Here is a 14301-nt window from a genome sequence, read left to right on the forward strand (position 1 = left end):
TGGAATCGAAAGTAAAAATTAGGGAGATGATTAATGCATCAGTCAGTTGGAACCCCGCCTCCCCGACTCTAGGGACATAACGGGGAATTTAACATTGGCCCGGTGTTTAAACACCGCTAATTTCCGACGTCCGCGGGGGCAAGTAGACTGTTAAAAGCCCCGCATAGGAGGGCATCAGTACCGTACTTCAGAACCAAATAAAATACAAATCAGTTTGGGTTTGTTGATAAAAATCGACATTGTGACGGACGAAACTTTCAGCGTGGTATCATAAGATTCCAATCTGATCCTAGTGCACTCAAACGTCTCGTAAAATAAGCTCGATTTAATGATCTTCCTAAGTAAATTAAACTAAGTCACATACCTAGTAATGGAAATGTTTGTGACTGTTTTTATTTAAAATCACATAAAAATTGGAAGGACAAGGACTCGGCTTAATGTTCCTTCATATTAAAATCCCCGCTGTTGTCCCCGCTTCTGGTCATTGGCCCAGGTCAAACAGACATTCTGTTAATTTCCCCGCCCCTCGGGGCCAACGCGTTCGTTGTTAAGTGAGCGTTAAATCCCGGCTATGGCCGCATTAAATCCCCGCTAAACAATTCTTAAACGCTTTCAAATACATAACAAGGTATGGCATTTTTTTTCTCTAAAAACACGTGGTTATTCCATGGATTTCCCGTACTCGCACAAAAACAAATTTTGAATTATATGTAGTCGGGAAACGCCACGAGATGTGCAGTAGCAAAATGACGTGCCACGTTCTTTTACTGCCACCCAGGGGCCAGCCAGATTCACGAAGCTGTGTTTAGCTAAGATATATCCTAAGTACTGTTTCTTAATTTCTAGTACAGTTTTGGAAGGATTCATCTTATATTAGGGTGCTTCGCGCGTAAATGGCCCAAGGAATCTTTCAAAGCAGTGCGCGGTTCACACTCTACAAACGTCTGTAGTCATCTTCAGGGCTTACATCAGATGTTGAAAAATATCGGCTTTATGACCTGCTAAGAATTCCTGTGTTTCGGATATGTCTATATGAATATATCGAATTAGTATAAATCTACTAGTGTTCTATCACGAATGCCGTTCTCTGATTGGCTACGCTACTCGCTATCTATTCTGTGATAGATAGCGAGTAGCGGTTTTCAACAAAATGGCGACCGCTTCTTCGCGTTTTCAAAGCGTCTGCGATGAGGAAATAGATAATTTACTTGTTTAGTTTTGAACGACTAGTAGATTTATACTAAAACAATTAAATTATTCGCTCTCGATTTCTGTGCGTGATACTAGATTCGGGCTTTACCCTCATCAACTATCACGTGATAGAAATCTTGAACTCATAATCTAATTGTTAAATAAAATTTTCCTGGAAGATGTTGCACCAGTGTGAAAAAAAGGCAAACAAATCAGCTTCGGTGGTAACCCTAGCATAAGGTTTAGAATATAAACGACACCAAGTGAAAACTAGCAATAGAAAAGATTCAATATTAACCCTTTGAACACCTAATACCAAAGAACCTATCTTGTCCCCATACTTTTCGCATAAAAGTTCTGGGGAGAAGTTATTAAAATATCAAGAAAATTCAACTTAGGAGATCATATCCTTAATTCTCATGACCATTTGGGTTGACTAAGCATTGATATTACAAGGAGAAATTTGATGCCGATCACTGTTAGGGCTTAAAGGTTTAAACATCTACAGGACTGTTTATTCCCAGTCATTTTAGTCTTGCATAAAACACTTTTTTGGCTGGTTCCGCGAGCGGGCAAGATGAGTCAAATCCTGCGCTGTGATTGGCTACCCGAGCGGGCAAGATGGAGCTATCTTGCCCGCTCGGGATTGCCCGTTGCCCGTCCGCTTAGCTTGGCACCGAAAGTTTTATCCCGAGCAACAATGCAAGCTTTTCTTCGATTTTCTTGTTGTTGTGGGTGAAAGCGCTCACTAAAAAGTTCGGTAAACTCTCAACATTTACCTAAAGGAAAGGAAAGAGAATGGAATCGTCCTGGTGTGGTGAAAATTTTGTTTCAGCTGAAATGAATGTGAGTTGAATCGGTGAGTTGCTCCTGTGTAGCATTTATAGAGTTGATTTTGTGAAACTTATTGTCTCAAGTCGAGTACTAAATTGATTAGTTCTCTCGGTTTGCAATGACTGTATTTAAATCATAGCGTAGTGAAAGTTGCGTTAAGTGTTTAGAGCAGTTCAGAGAAGTGTTTTTTCTCAAGTTCGCCGAAGAAGCTCACGTTTTTAATTTAGCCGCGTCTTGCTTGTTGTAAACAACAAAATCTTATCAAAGTTTCGCCCAGTTTTCTGACTTACCCGCTCTTTTTTTCGGCTTATTGTTTGCATCTTTTTTCAAAATGTATTGTTTCATTCAATAATTAATGATTGGAAGCCGAAAACTGTGTAAAAATGTCTATTATTTACCCCACCGCGCGATCGGCTGAAAATGGCGAGTTTGCCGGATTCTATTCAAATCTTCCCGCTCTTGCAAAAATCTAAATTTTTCGTTCTCAATAATTATTTACTCCCTTTAAGCCATTATAAAGTTAGATCCTTAAGATAATTCAGGATTCCTTGTTTTCCACGATTACATGCTAATCCAAAAATGCACTGAAAATAATAAACTCTTGCACCGGCCGGCTATGAAGAATTTCTTTCCGAGCAGAGCAGTTTCATGTCCTGTTTTGTTTTTCTTTTTTAGTTTTAACTTGAAAGTAAAGCCATATAATAAATCCTTTATTGACCAAGCTTGTTCGGTCAAGATGGCTGGATATTGGCCTCGTTCTTTTTTTGGGTTTTTATGGACCTCGACTTCGTCTCGGTCCATAAAAACGCAAAAAAAGAACTTGGCCAATATCCAGCCATCTTGACCGAACAAGCTTGGTCAATAACGCATATGTACTTGATGCAACTTTAGACTTTCTCAAAGTCCGTTCTCGTAACTTTGTCGCTCGTCGATCACTCTTTCGGCGCATAAGAAAATGAATTGAGACAAGTCTAGAGTAAATTTCTGTGACTAAAAACAGCTTAGGCGAGGTCTGCTGTCAACCTCATTATAAAAGCGAGGCTAAGTGCAAAGCTTTTCATATGGAAATTAGTTTTGTTTGCACCTGAATGAAAAAAATTTTCATAAGAAAAATTTTGCACTTAGCCTCGCTTTCATAGTGAGGCTTAAAGCAACTCCGAAAGGGCCTATTCCAATTCGATCTGGATAGTAATTGTATACTCTTTGCTAAATACCATTGACTCTTAAATAAAGTGATATGTTTGTCTGCTTGTTTATTTATTTATATATTTATTCAGTTATTCATTAGAACACGAGATGTTGCAAACGGCTCGTGTCGTTGAAAGCGTTTCAATGTGGCGTTGCGACATAAGTCAAACGAAACTTTTTGAACTAAGCGAAACTTGAATTTGTGGCGTTCCCTCCCTTCTACTTTTTAATACGATTTTCCACAACCTAATTCTACATTTTTCTCCTACATCCCTAATTCTAAATTTTACAATATTTATTTTCTAGAGCCGGCTGTTAAGGGTAACAACTAAGTGATAAAAATTCATGATTCACCTCAGTAAACGTGGCATACACTGAAAGTTGGTATCGCTGAGCCATAATTATTTTTCAGAGAATTGAAGAACACTGTCGCAGTTCTTCATCTATTTGCAGACATCTTCAACAAGATCATGATACCAGCCCTAGATCTCTTGACTTAGCCAAGAATTTCGCAGTTCTGAGGAAATGCCAAGGAAAGATGGACTGTCTGGTATACGAGATGCTCCTGATTAAGAAGTACAGACCAAGTCTTAACATCCAATCAGACTCAATACAAGCCAAATTATTCACTTGACTTTGGTTTTCCTTTGTGTGAGGTCACTTGATGATTCACTGGCTTAGAACAATAGACTATTGTTTTCAGTTTAGTTTTGTCTACTTACTTATGTAAATTTTCTTCATTTTCTTGATAATGATGACAGGATGTCATCGAAACGTCGAAATCTCTCCGCGTTAGTTTTTCTGCTAAATCGTGTCTCGCTTCCAATTTGCAGCAGCGGTTGCAAGTAGTATTCGGTCAAATGAAGATGACAATGACGTTGATAATAATGACAATGAAACGATGATGACGACAATTCTTGCTGTATTAATGAACAGGTTATAACAAGTTTGTTCCAAGAGGACCTACCTTGTCTGGGGTAGGGGGTTATCGAAGGCACCACCTATCTCATGAACATTACCGACAACATTTTATTGGCTTTAAAATTTGAGTTGACGCAGAAATATTCAGCTAGCAAGAGTCAGCATTGCTAGAGAAATAAGAAAAGTGAAGTTTGAATATGATTGTCATCTTTTAATGCTGGATAGAGGGGTGGCTATGCAATAAAACCACCATGTTTTGAGGTTGAGGAAGGGAGGGTACAGGCAGAGACCACCAACATATTTTATGGTTTGGTAGGTTCTCTTCGACTACTTCCGTTAAAGTCCTTGGTTGTAAAACAGACCTAAACGGCAGTTCTCATTTTGCTTTGGACGTTCAAGGCTCACTAAATCCATCACAATCCACGATAACCTTGATGAACATCGTGTTGTCTTTGACATATTGTCCTTTGTTAATGTCCTCGTGCGACGCGAACTTTCCCGCGCCAAAGCTCGGGTTTTTGCTGCTCCTTGGTCGGCCAAGAAACGGTTCGTTCTCGGGACACACGTTCGGTTTCACAGAAAACGAGATGTGCTTTCTTTTTTGATGGTCGCAGTTCTGATCCAAAAGATAGAACGTTGTACGGTAATTGTACGGCCACTTTAAGAGAGAGTCGTAAATTCCTAGGATAGATGGAGGAGAGCTATTCGTGAGACAATCTTTCTGTGACTTGGGTAACCGCTCTATCCCCCCTTTCCCAAAAAGACTGGAGGAAGACATTCTTATAAAAGACGAGTCCTATTAAATATGAAAGGTATAATATCAACATTCAATTTGCCGAAGTGCACGGACCAACAATTTGTTTTCTTGCCCATTTTGTTACATTGAGCTCGTCAGGTTTTAAGCTGTTATCCTTTCCCTTTCTAACTACTTTCCAACTCTCAAATTTTCTAAATTGACTTTACTCTCAACCTCCTTGCAGCTTAACAATTTACTTCTAACTCTTGACTATGTAGATAAAATCTTTTTTTCTTTTACAATACATATAAAATTGGGATGGGCTTACATTCGGAATTTACAAAATTCTAAATATGTATAAAATGTAGTTAGTATTTGTGTGTGAGATTTTAACAACGCTTTCTTATGGTGTTGTTTGTCTCCAATTTTTATTGATCTTCTTTTGCTCTTGTAACTTACTCTCTGCTCGTAGGAGGCTACAAAAGTGAAGAACTTACCTTGAACCACGCTGATAAACACAGACAAATGAGTGCCCTTGCCTTTACCATCTCCGTTCAAACAGGCCGAAGCCATGAGCCGGTACCCGTTCCTACTCGTGTAGAATTCTGGGCTGAAGATCGTCTCCGCCTCCCCGCTCTTCGCATTTTTAAGCTTTCTTTGATAGTCGTCGATTCTCCAGATCAGCTGACTATTTGTGATCTTTTCCAGGTCTGCAATGCGCTTCTCCTGCATTGCGTTTGCCTCTGTTTGCTCTCTAAGCTGGAGCTTAGTCTCTTCCAGCTCTTTCTTCGTTGCCATGACGACATCGTAGAGCATTCTCACGTGACCTATAAGTTCGGTTTTGCGGTGCTTGGGAAGTTTGTCTCGACTACACTGTAAACAAAAGAATAATTAAAATTAGAAAGGCGCATGCTTGGTGTTTATAAAGTCCACAAGTTTATTACATGTAGTACTGAATAAAGTTTGATTGATTTGGTTGATGCCAGAACGACCTGTAGAGGCATTAGTGAGTAACAAATGATCAAAATATTCTCTGATTTTTAAACGTTGATCCAAACTAAAATAAATTCATTTGATGGATTAATTTTAAAGAGCTTTGCCAAGTTGCAGACGACCAGCTCATTAGTTAGCTTGCTAGTTCATCCTGTGAGTGCGTAGCATCGGTAGTCGAATCGCGTTCAAGCCTGATTTCTCCAAAACTACTGAAGCTGTTTAAGTCATGCTTTTACTTGTAGTCTTTTGGTCTCTAAGATGTATTGTGTTGTTTCCTAAAGGCCCATTTAAATGGTTTCAACAATTCTTTAAAATGTTATAACACTTTGTTGAACCAAATGTCGTGGGCGTTTAAATAGGTCGTTCAACATTGCTGAAGGTGAAAAAAATGTTGAAAGCTTGTTGAAAGTGTGTTGAATCACATTTAAATTGGTTTAAACTTTCATTCAACATCGATTCAACATTTCCCTTGCTCTCGAAAATGTTGAATGGAGTTGAAACCGTTTGAACACTCCGTTCAACATTTGTCCAATATTTGCCCAACGTCCGTTCAACTTTTGTTGAACGAATGTTACTCAAATGTTGAAACCGTTTAAACGAGCCTTAAGACAAAAAACTTTTGTCTCTTCCTCGACAGCTAGATAAAGGGGTGCCTGCAAACTCATATTTTTGGCTGATTAGGTCTCTTGTAGATCCTACGTCAACTAGCAGCATTATCGTTCGCGGTCCTTTGCAGTTTTCACGTCTACTTTATTTTTTGGGGCCGTAGGTCTTAACAGATCCGATATGCTGTGACTTTTAAGCATGGTTTTGTCCATGCGTTTCAATGTTAAGATGGTTTTATCCATCTACATTCAGTTGACTTTGCGAGACAGGAATTCGATGCTTTGCCTGCTTTCTCCCTGAGGCACGTGATGTGGCAGCGCGTGATTCGGGGAGCGGGCAGGTTCAAAGTACGAAACTTGATAGGGCATGGGTTTTGTTGCATTTTATTTGAGCTGGCTCTGTTGCTGGTTTCATATAGAACTGCTACACCGTGCTGACGAGTTCCAATAAGAACGAAACAGCTGTCCACGGTTGCAGCCCTGTTTTGTCGGTTTCTGTTGCGTTGTTGTCTCGCAAAGTCAACTCTTTCACGTAGTATCAGCCTTGCAGTTTGTGTTACAGTTTATTTTTGGCTGATTAGGTCTCTTGTAGATCCTACGTCAACTAGCAGCATTATCGTTCGCGGTCCTTTGCAGTTTTCACGTCAAACTCCTAGAAAATGCTAGAGGTGACACTTTGATGGTTTAGCATCCCCTAAAGGGGGCAGTAGCAAGTGTAGCAGTTGCTTTTTTCCGTGCAACACGGTGTTTAGAGCGGGTCAAACACAGTTAAGTGTGTAACTAACAAAGTAACTGAAGGGTACTGAATCTATTCTGAGAATATAAATGGTTACCCTATGTGCGCAGCCTATCTCTTCGTATTCACAGCTCATCTTTGTCTTAGGACATTCCTCGTTGACATGGTGTTCAAGCTGAAACAAAAGAGAATAAATAAATAAATAAATAAATAAATAAATAAAAATAAATAAATAAATAAACAAATAAATATATAAATAAATTAATAAATTAATAAAAAAATAAAAAATAAATAAATAAATAAAAACAAACAAACAAACAAACAAACAAATTTCACGCTTTATACACCCGAAAGGTTTTCTTCATGATGTTCACTGTATAGTGAAAAAGTTTGCCTCTGGAGTAGCATCATAACAATTACCATCACCAACATCATCGTCATAATTCTAAACGTCATCATCATTGTCAACGTCGCCTTTGTCATCTTGCGTCATCGTCATTGACAAGATGTCATCATCATCACAATCATCATCATCATCATCATCATCATCATCATCATCATCATCATCATCATTATCATCATTGTCATTATCGTCGCCATGTATTTGTAATCGTTCTTGTTATCATCGTTAAGACCTTTACCAATAATAATAATAATAATAATAATAATAATAATAATAATAATAATAATAATAATAATAACAACAACAACAACAACAACAACAATTAAGCAGCACTGTGACTGCTGTGGCTGCAGCTGTTATTAATCACTTCTCACCTGGTCCCTGTTGATAACAAGTTTCTTTTCACATTTGTTGGGGCAGGGCATCGGCAGCTTTGGACATTCATCGAGATGACTCTGAAATAGAGATGCAAGATAAAAATCGAAAATGGTATTGGCTTCTTTTTATCGGGTGATACATTTGTCACTCGCAACACACTACAGCGGATTGTAGTTGTTTATGGCAACAACGATTATCCAACTGCCTTGTGAACTTCCAGTCAGTAATGAAAAAAAAATTTGCAAAGCTCAAGCACATCCACAGGGTTAGACTAATGGAAAATTGTTTGTGCCGATGATAATTTGAAAATCTTCAAGTAATTATTCGGGTGTTCGCTCGGTATCATTAGCGTGCAAAAACTGTACTAAGATTGGATCACTTTTCCCAAACAAATCTGTTAAATTTGATGACCTATGATCTTCTCATCCTTCACGTTTCTAGGATACAGTATTATTTTTCATGCTGTAGCAATAATTTCTTTGCAAATTAAACAAAGAGGCTAATTTAAGGGGGCGCCGACGATCACTCTCACCATGATACATTCTCTTAAATTTGTACGATTCGCGACAACCAAAACGCCCTAGCAATCAATAATGGAATCTTCATATGCTTGCTTTGTATGAATTATTGGATTTCTCGTCGAACCGATCCGGAAAAAGTTATGTGGAGGTAATTTTCAAATGGGAGCTTTACAACGGCTTCATCCTTCATGTAAATCAACCTGATTAATGACCAACCTTTCTATTCTCCCTCAGGTGTCTGTCATCGCAGTATGGGCAGACAATGATCTTCTTCGGACAGTCTTTGTCGACATGCCTCTCGAAAAATCGTTTCTGAAATTTGGCCCCACAGTCGTAAGAACACAGCATGTCCACAAACTCACATTCGTTAGCGTGTTCCTAAAGAAAGGAAGACATGAAGATTTTATTTAAAGTTGTCAGTTCCAACGACTGTGGTATTTCCTCAGATAAAAACGCAAGGCGGACAATGAAATCTGCTTGTGTTTTCTTGACAATGTATATCGTTCTTTTATTTGGACTGTGAAAAATGCCGCAATGCATTGCATTTGCATCTTTGTGATCCAAAATTTCATCATCAAAGAACACTATTTTCACTTGATCGATCTCTCTTTGGGCTGAAAGCGAACGTGAAACGTTTGGTTGAATTTTCCTTGCAACAGAAAGGGCGCAACTGAGCATGCGTCATACGTTTGACAGCTGTGAAGTTTCCTTTATGTATTACTGGAACAGAATCATGGAAGCAGGTGAAGGTATGTTCTCGCTTCAAATGAAGTGCCTTCAGGTGAGAAAGTCAGTCTTGGGCTTGTTTGGTGGCGTACAAATTTTATGATACATTGTCAACATGTTTCATGGAGTGCATCTTTAATCAAGATAATTGCCAAATAGCAAGCTAATACAGCCATTGGGCGATCAATGTTGTTGTCCAGATGAATTCATCCGGTCGGCGGGTCGGTCCATGAAGGCCTGCCTAAAGGGAGGGGACAGGGGGAGGGAGAGGTGCAGGGAGGGGGGGAGGGGAGGGGGAGGAGACCTTTTCCCCTTCCTCTCTTCCTCGCCCAGAAAAGCCTAGCACTTAGGTTAGTAGGGAACTTAAGCAACAACGACGGCGACGGCAACGACAACGCCGCAAAACAATAGGTTTGATGAGGAAAAACAATCGCTCTGCAAGTGCGTTTTAAATGTTGGTAAATTTCTTTGCCGTCCTCCGAAAACAAGAACGTGAAATGACTAAATTCAAGGTTTTGTGGAAAACGTGAGTCAACAACCGACGGTGAATTTTTCATTCTCTTTCTTAACTTGAACGCCACTCCTACCAATTTGGTTCCTGGGTTATACGCTGTTTCTGTAAAAGTTGAACGAGTTGATATAACCTCCAAGTAGCACAAATAAAATAAAGTTATATTTTCAATTGAAGTTTTCGTTGACGTTGCCGTAGTCGCCGCTTCAGATCCCTAGTTAATAACATCAGTACGACGGTTCGGTATACCACTGGTAAAAGTTAATACTTATAGGGATAAAACTCACAAGCGCCTTCTGAAATTCTCCTTCCCACATGCAACCCCACTCATGATTGTTGCACTTCACATCAAGCTCTAGAATCTCCCGATTAAACGCTTTGTCCACATACGCCTGAAAACAGACATTACACAGTAAAAAAAGAAACGTTTTCCATTGTTTAAAGGGAGAGGTTCACGGTTCTGCGCATGTCCATGGATCATAATACTTTTTCGCCTTTGCTCGCTATGACCCAAGCCTGTTTAATTTAATTCGTTGTTTATAAACCATTCGGAAGGGAATAGGTAACTCAGGTCGTAATTTTTTCATATGATTGCGTTATTTCGAATGCAAATCACTGTAAACATATCAACCGTGGCAATATCGACAATATGAGTTCAATCCACTAGCATTTTCTGTGGATTTTGGTCGTCAGTCATATTGCTTGGACTAATTATAGAATGTGATTACTGAAGTACATGTGAGTGGGATTTTTAAGGCCGTAAAGTTGATAAGAAAGAGAAAAAAGCATTTAGATTCATGCGCATACGCTGAAATGTGAACCCCTCTCTTTTAATTTCCATATCTTGCCATTGTACAGAAGTGGAACTCTTACAGAACAAGAAATGATAAGCAAGAAAAGATGGTGAATTTTAAGCTCGGTAATGAAATAAGAAATATGTAATGTTTATCGTGTCTTGATGGACTGGGACAAAGACAAAGGGACCTAAAGATCAGAGTACAAGTACGAGATCGAGTACCTGTACGAGTTTCAAATTTCAAATCAGTCACATCCCCAGAACTCTCGCTCCTTCCCGTTGTTTACCAGCAGATAAGAAGACCCAAGAAACAAGATTGGTGTGGAGTCGCGAGAAGTAAGATTTTGGCAGTTTTCCTGATTAGGAATGCATTGCTTCTCACTTTGCAGAGTGAAAATGCCTGAAGATAAGGGGATTAATCTGTAAAGAAATTGTAGTCCTTCGTCACTGGGGAGTAGAAACGAATACCTCGGTTTTATCAAGAGTTGATAACTGGTAATTGGGCCACCGTAAAGACATTCGAGTGCTGAGCGATCATGATCAAATCATGGAATTGTGGGTTGTATGTGGTTAGTGGGCAGTGAAGCTACGCTATTGGTGGGAGGATGGTAACGTGAAAAAACACTGTTTGAAAATTTTGAAATACTGTAAGTCTGCCAAAAATGTGAGAATAAGTTAAGGTTTCAGAATGTCCGTTTTATTTTCATCTGTGAATAAACGAAGTTATGGAAACTCGCCTTCCAGTTGCCTTAGTTTATGCCTCTCACACGGTTATATTTTACGTTTTAACCAGTAAAATGCAAGCAACAAATATACAACATCCCCTGAATAAACGTATATGAGGCCGACATCGGAATAAACGCCTGCGCTTAATTGAGAAAGTAAATCCGGCAAAATGCGGCAAATGAAAGCTTTTACAGCGCAACGAACTCAACCGGGGCCACCCAACAATGATCAGCCAATCACAGGTCACGTTTAAAACAAAGGAGTCTGGCTTTGGGAGTTTGTAAACCAATAAAAAACGAGAACATTTCTTTAAATTTCAAAGTGTTGGTTTTATCGGTTGCCCCGGTTGAGTTCGTTGCACTGTAAGAAAGAACCTTAAGACGGTTTTCCATTGCTTTAAATTTCGAAACCCACCAATTGCTATGCCCGTTAGAAAATATTAACTTACAGAATCTTTGTCGATTGGATTCTGATCGATTGGGCATCTTGGCTCAACTCTATAGCAAAAGTAAGCAAGACAATGACAGATACTTTGATTACTTATTACAGATTAGGTTAATAGCTTAATTACTAAATTAAATTGTTGGCCACCGCATTTTTTAACACCCGGAAGAATAGTTTGTCACCGTCTCCATTACTATTAGTCTTTTGGTCCGACTGGTGTTAAGCTCCAGCCAGCTAACCGTTGAAACATACTGTTGCATAACATTTGCTGGTTCAACATTGTTAGAACGTTTAGCACCCCACCCCATATGAGAAGATGTTTGATCAACATTTTTGCTGGATGAATGTCACAGTGTTGTTAAATCACGTTTGTCGTTCGTTCGTTCGTTCGCTCGTTGGCTCGTTCGTTCGTTCGTCCGTCCGTCCCTTCCTTCCTTCCTTCCTTCCTTCCTTCCTTCCTTCCTTCCTTCCTTCCTTCCTTCCTTCCTTCCTTCCTTCCTTCCTTCCTTCCTTCATTCATTCATTCATCGATCCATCCATCCATCCATCCATCCATCCGTCCGTCCGTCCGTCCGTCCGTCCGTCCGTCTGTCCGTCCGTCCGTCCGTCCATCCATCCATCCATCCGTTCGTCCGTCCGTCCATCCGTTTGTCCATTCATTCATTCATTCATTCATTCATTCATTCATTCATTCATTCATTCATTCATTCATTCATTCATTCATTCATTCATTCATTCATTCATTCATTCATTCATTCATTCATTCATTCAGTTAACAACGCAAATTGTAATTTACCTGATTAGCTCAGGAAAACACGCTGAGCAAACCCTGTGTCCACACTCGTCAAACTGCACAGGGTATCGCAGTACATCTTTACATACGGGACATCGGTATTTCTCAGCCAAAGGAAAAATGAACGTCACCTTTGTCTTCTCTCTCGGCTGCAGCTGGCTGAGAGAGGCTGGGCTCAAATGACCGCTGGTTGGTCGAGAGTTAATGGGACTCTTTACTACTCCTCCAGCTCTGAATTCCTGCAAACACGGAATATATGACAATTACTCAAAGAAATCTAGCCGTACTTGGGCTTATTGTCTAGATCATGCAGTTAGGACGACAGCTTCTTCTAAATTTTTAATTTCTGTTGTATTATTCCTGGTCTTATAAAGTGGATCATTGAGTCACATGGTAAGGTTCTACACTATATTAATTCGCCGACCCTATAGTTTGGCCATTCTGGCACGAAAGCTAATGATCGATCAGTACCTTCCTTTGGACTGTAGTACCACTTAAAATGTTTTAAGATGTGCTGAATCTTATGGGTCTGTAGACCAATTAAATCCTAAAAAGAGACCATTCAAATCAACGCTCAAGATTGAGCAGTGATTCCCGGTTGTACTGTTTATTATGTTGAACAAGGTGGTTCTTATTTTTGAGTCAGTGGATGAAATCCTAAAGTGAGACAATTCAACTGAAAGCTACTGAGCAGTTCTTTCCTGTGGTTCTGTTTATTATGCTGTATACAAGATGGTTCTAACTTTTGAGACCATTCAAGTGATTTCAAGCTGTTAAGCAGTACTTTCCTCTGGCTCTAGTTGCCGATCTAGGCGAGGAACTCGGACCCATACCTTCCTCTCAAAGAAAATAGGACCTAAAGGGCCAATTCTTTTAATTGTAGCTGGAACGTTTAACTCTGGGCCGGTGCCGTTGTCGTGCGGTACTTTCTGTGGTGCTGTTTAATACGTTATACAAGGATATTTTAACTTTTGAGTCTGTCGGTGAAATCCTAAAGTGTGACCATTCAAGTGAAGGCCACTGAGCAGTAATTTACCTGCGGTGCTGTTTACTACACTGTTCAAGTGGTTCTAACTTTTGAGGCTGTGGATGATGCGCCCATTCAAATGAAAGCTACTGAACAGTACTTTCTTGTGAACGTATGTGCGACCATAACGCGAACAAACGCTTTTGAACAGTACTTGCTTAGAGGGGGCGGGTAGGGATATTCTTTGTTTCCAAATATTTTTCTGAATGAAATTAAAGTCTTGTTACATTTTGGAGCTCGTGAGAGCGAGTGGTGTTAGAGGTAAATAAATGGTTGTATTGAAAGATAGAAACATGTTAAACTAAAAACTTTGCTGTTTGACTTCCAAATTGAACCTTTTAGCTAAGCATAAGAATCAGCCGTGAATTTGAGATAATATGATGGAAATTAAGGTCGAGGACTGATATTAGCGGCTCCACGAAAATAATCTTAATTACTTAACTTAAGTAAACTTCCGGGCGAATTTTAAAATTCGCATTAACTTGTTGCAAAATTAGCTTTCATACTGTCTATGTAGTAGCTTTCATTTGTACCATCAAACTTTATTCGGACCGGTAGCTTCGACCTTTTAAATAAACAAAGCAGTTCAATGTAATGCAGTACAATATAGCGCAACTGATACAACAGAGCAATATTCGTTTAAGCGCGAGTCAATTAAAGCCCAGAAACCTTGTAAATAAGACCTGTTTAATGAATTGCGCTATGAAGAACCAAAATAAAACGAGATGGATAAGTGTCGTCTTCCAAGATCTAGGGTCACCGGGAACATACG

General features: G+C 39.4%; 1 protein-coding gene across 1 annotated transcript; it reads right to left on the minus strand.

The window, feature by feature from the left end:
* Positions 1 to 4190: 4190 nt before the first annotated feature.
* On the minus strand, positions 4191 to 12756 carry LOC146450195 (TNF receptor-associated factor 4-like; the record flags this gene model as incomplete). Its single annotated transcript, XM_085100636.1, has 8 exons — positions 4191 to 4815; positions 5368 to 5743; positions 7302 to 7379; positions 7982 to 8062; positions 8723 to 8884; positions 10031 to 10135; positions 11714 to 11762; positions 12506 to 12756. Coding segments are annotated over 8 exons (1389 nt in total), but the record flags the coding sequence as incomplete, so codon positions are not given.
* Positions 12757 to 14301: the final 1545 nt, after the last annotated feature.

This window comes from Pavona decussata, unplaced genomic scaffold, assembly GCF_977016875.1.
Source record: "Pavona decussata unplaced genomic scaffold, jaPavDecu1.1 SCAFFOLD_482, whole genome shotgun sequence".
Taxonomy (NCBI): Eukaryota; Metazoa; Cnidaria; class Anthozoa; order Scleractinia; family Agariciidae; genus Pavona; species Pavona decussata.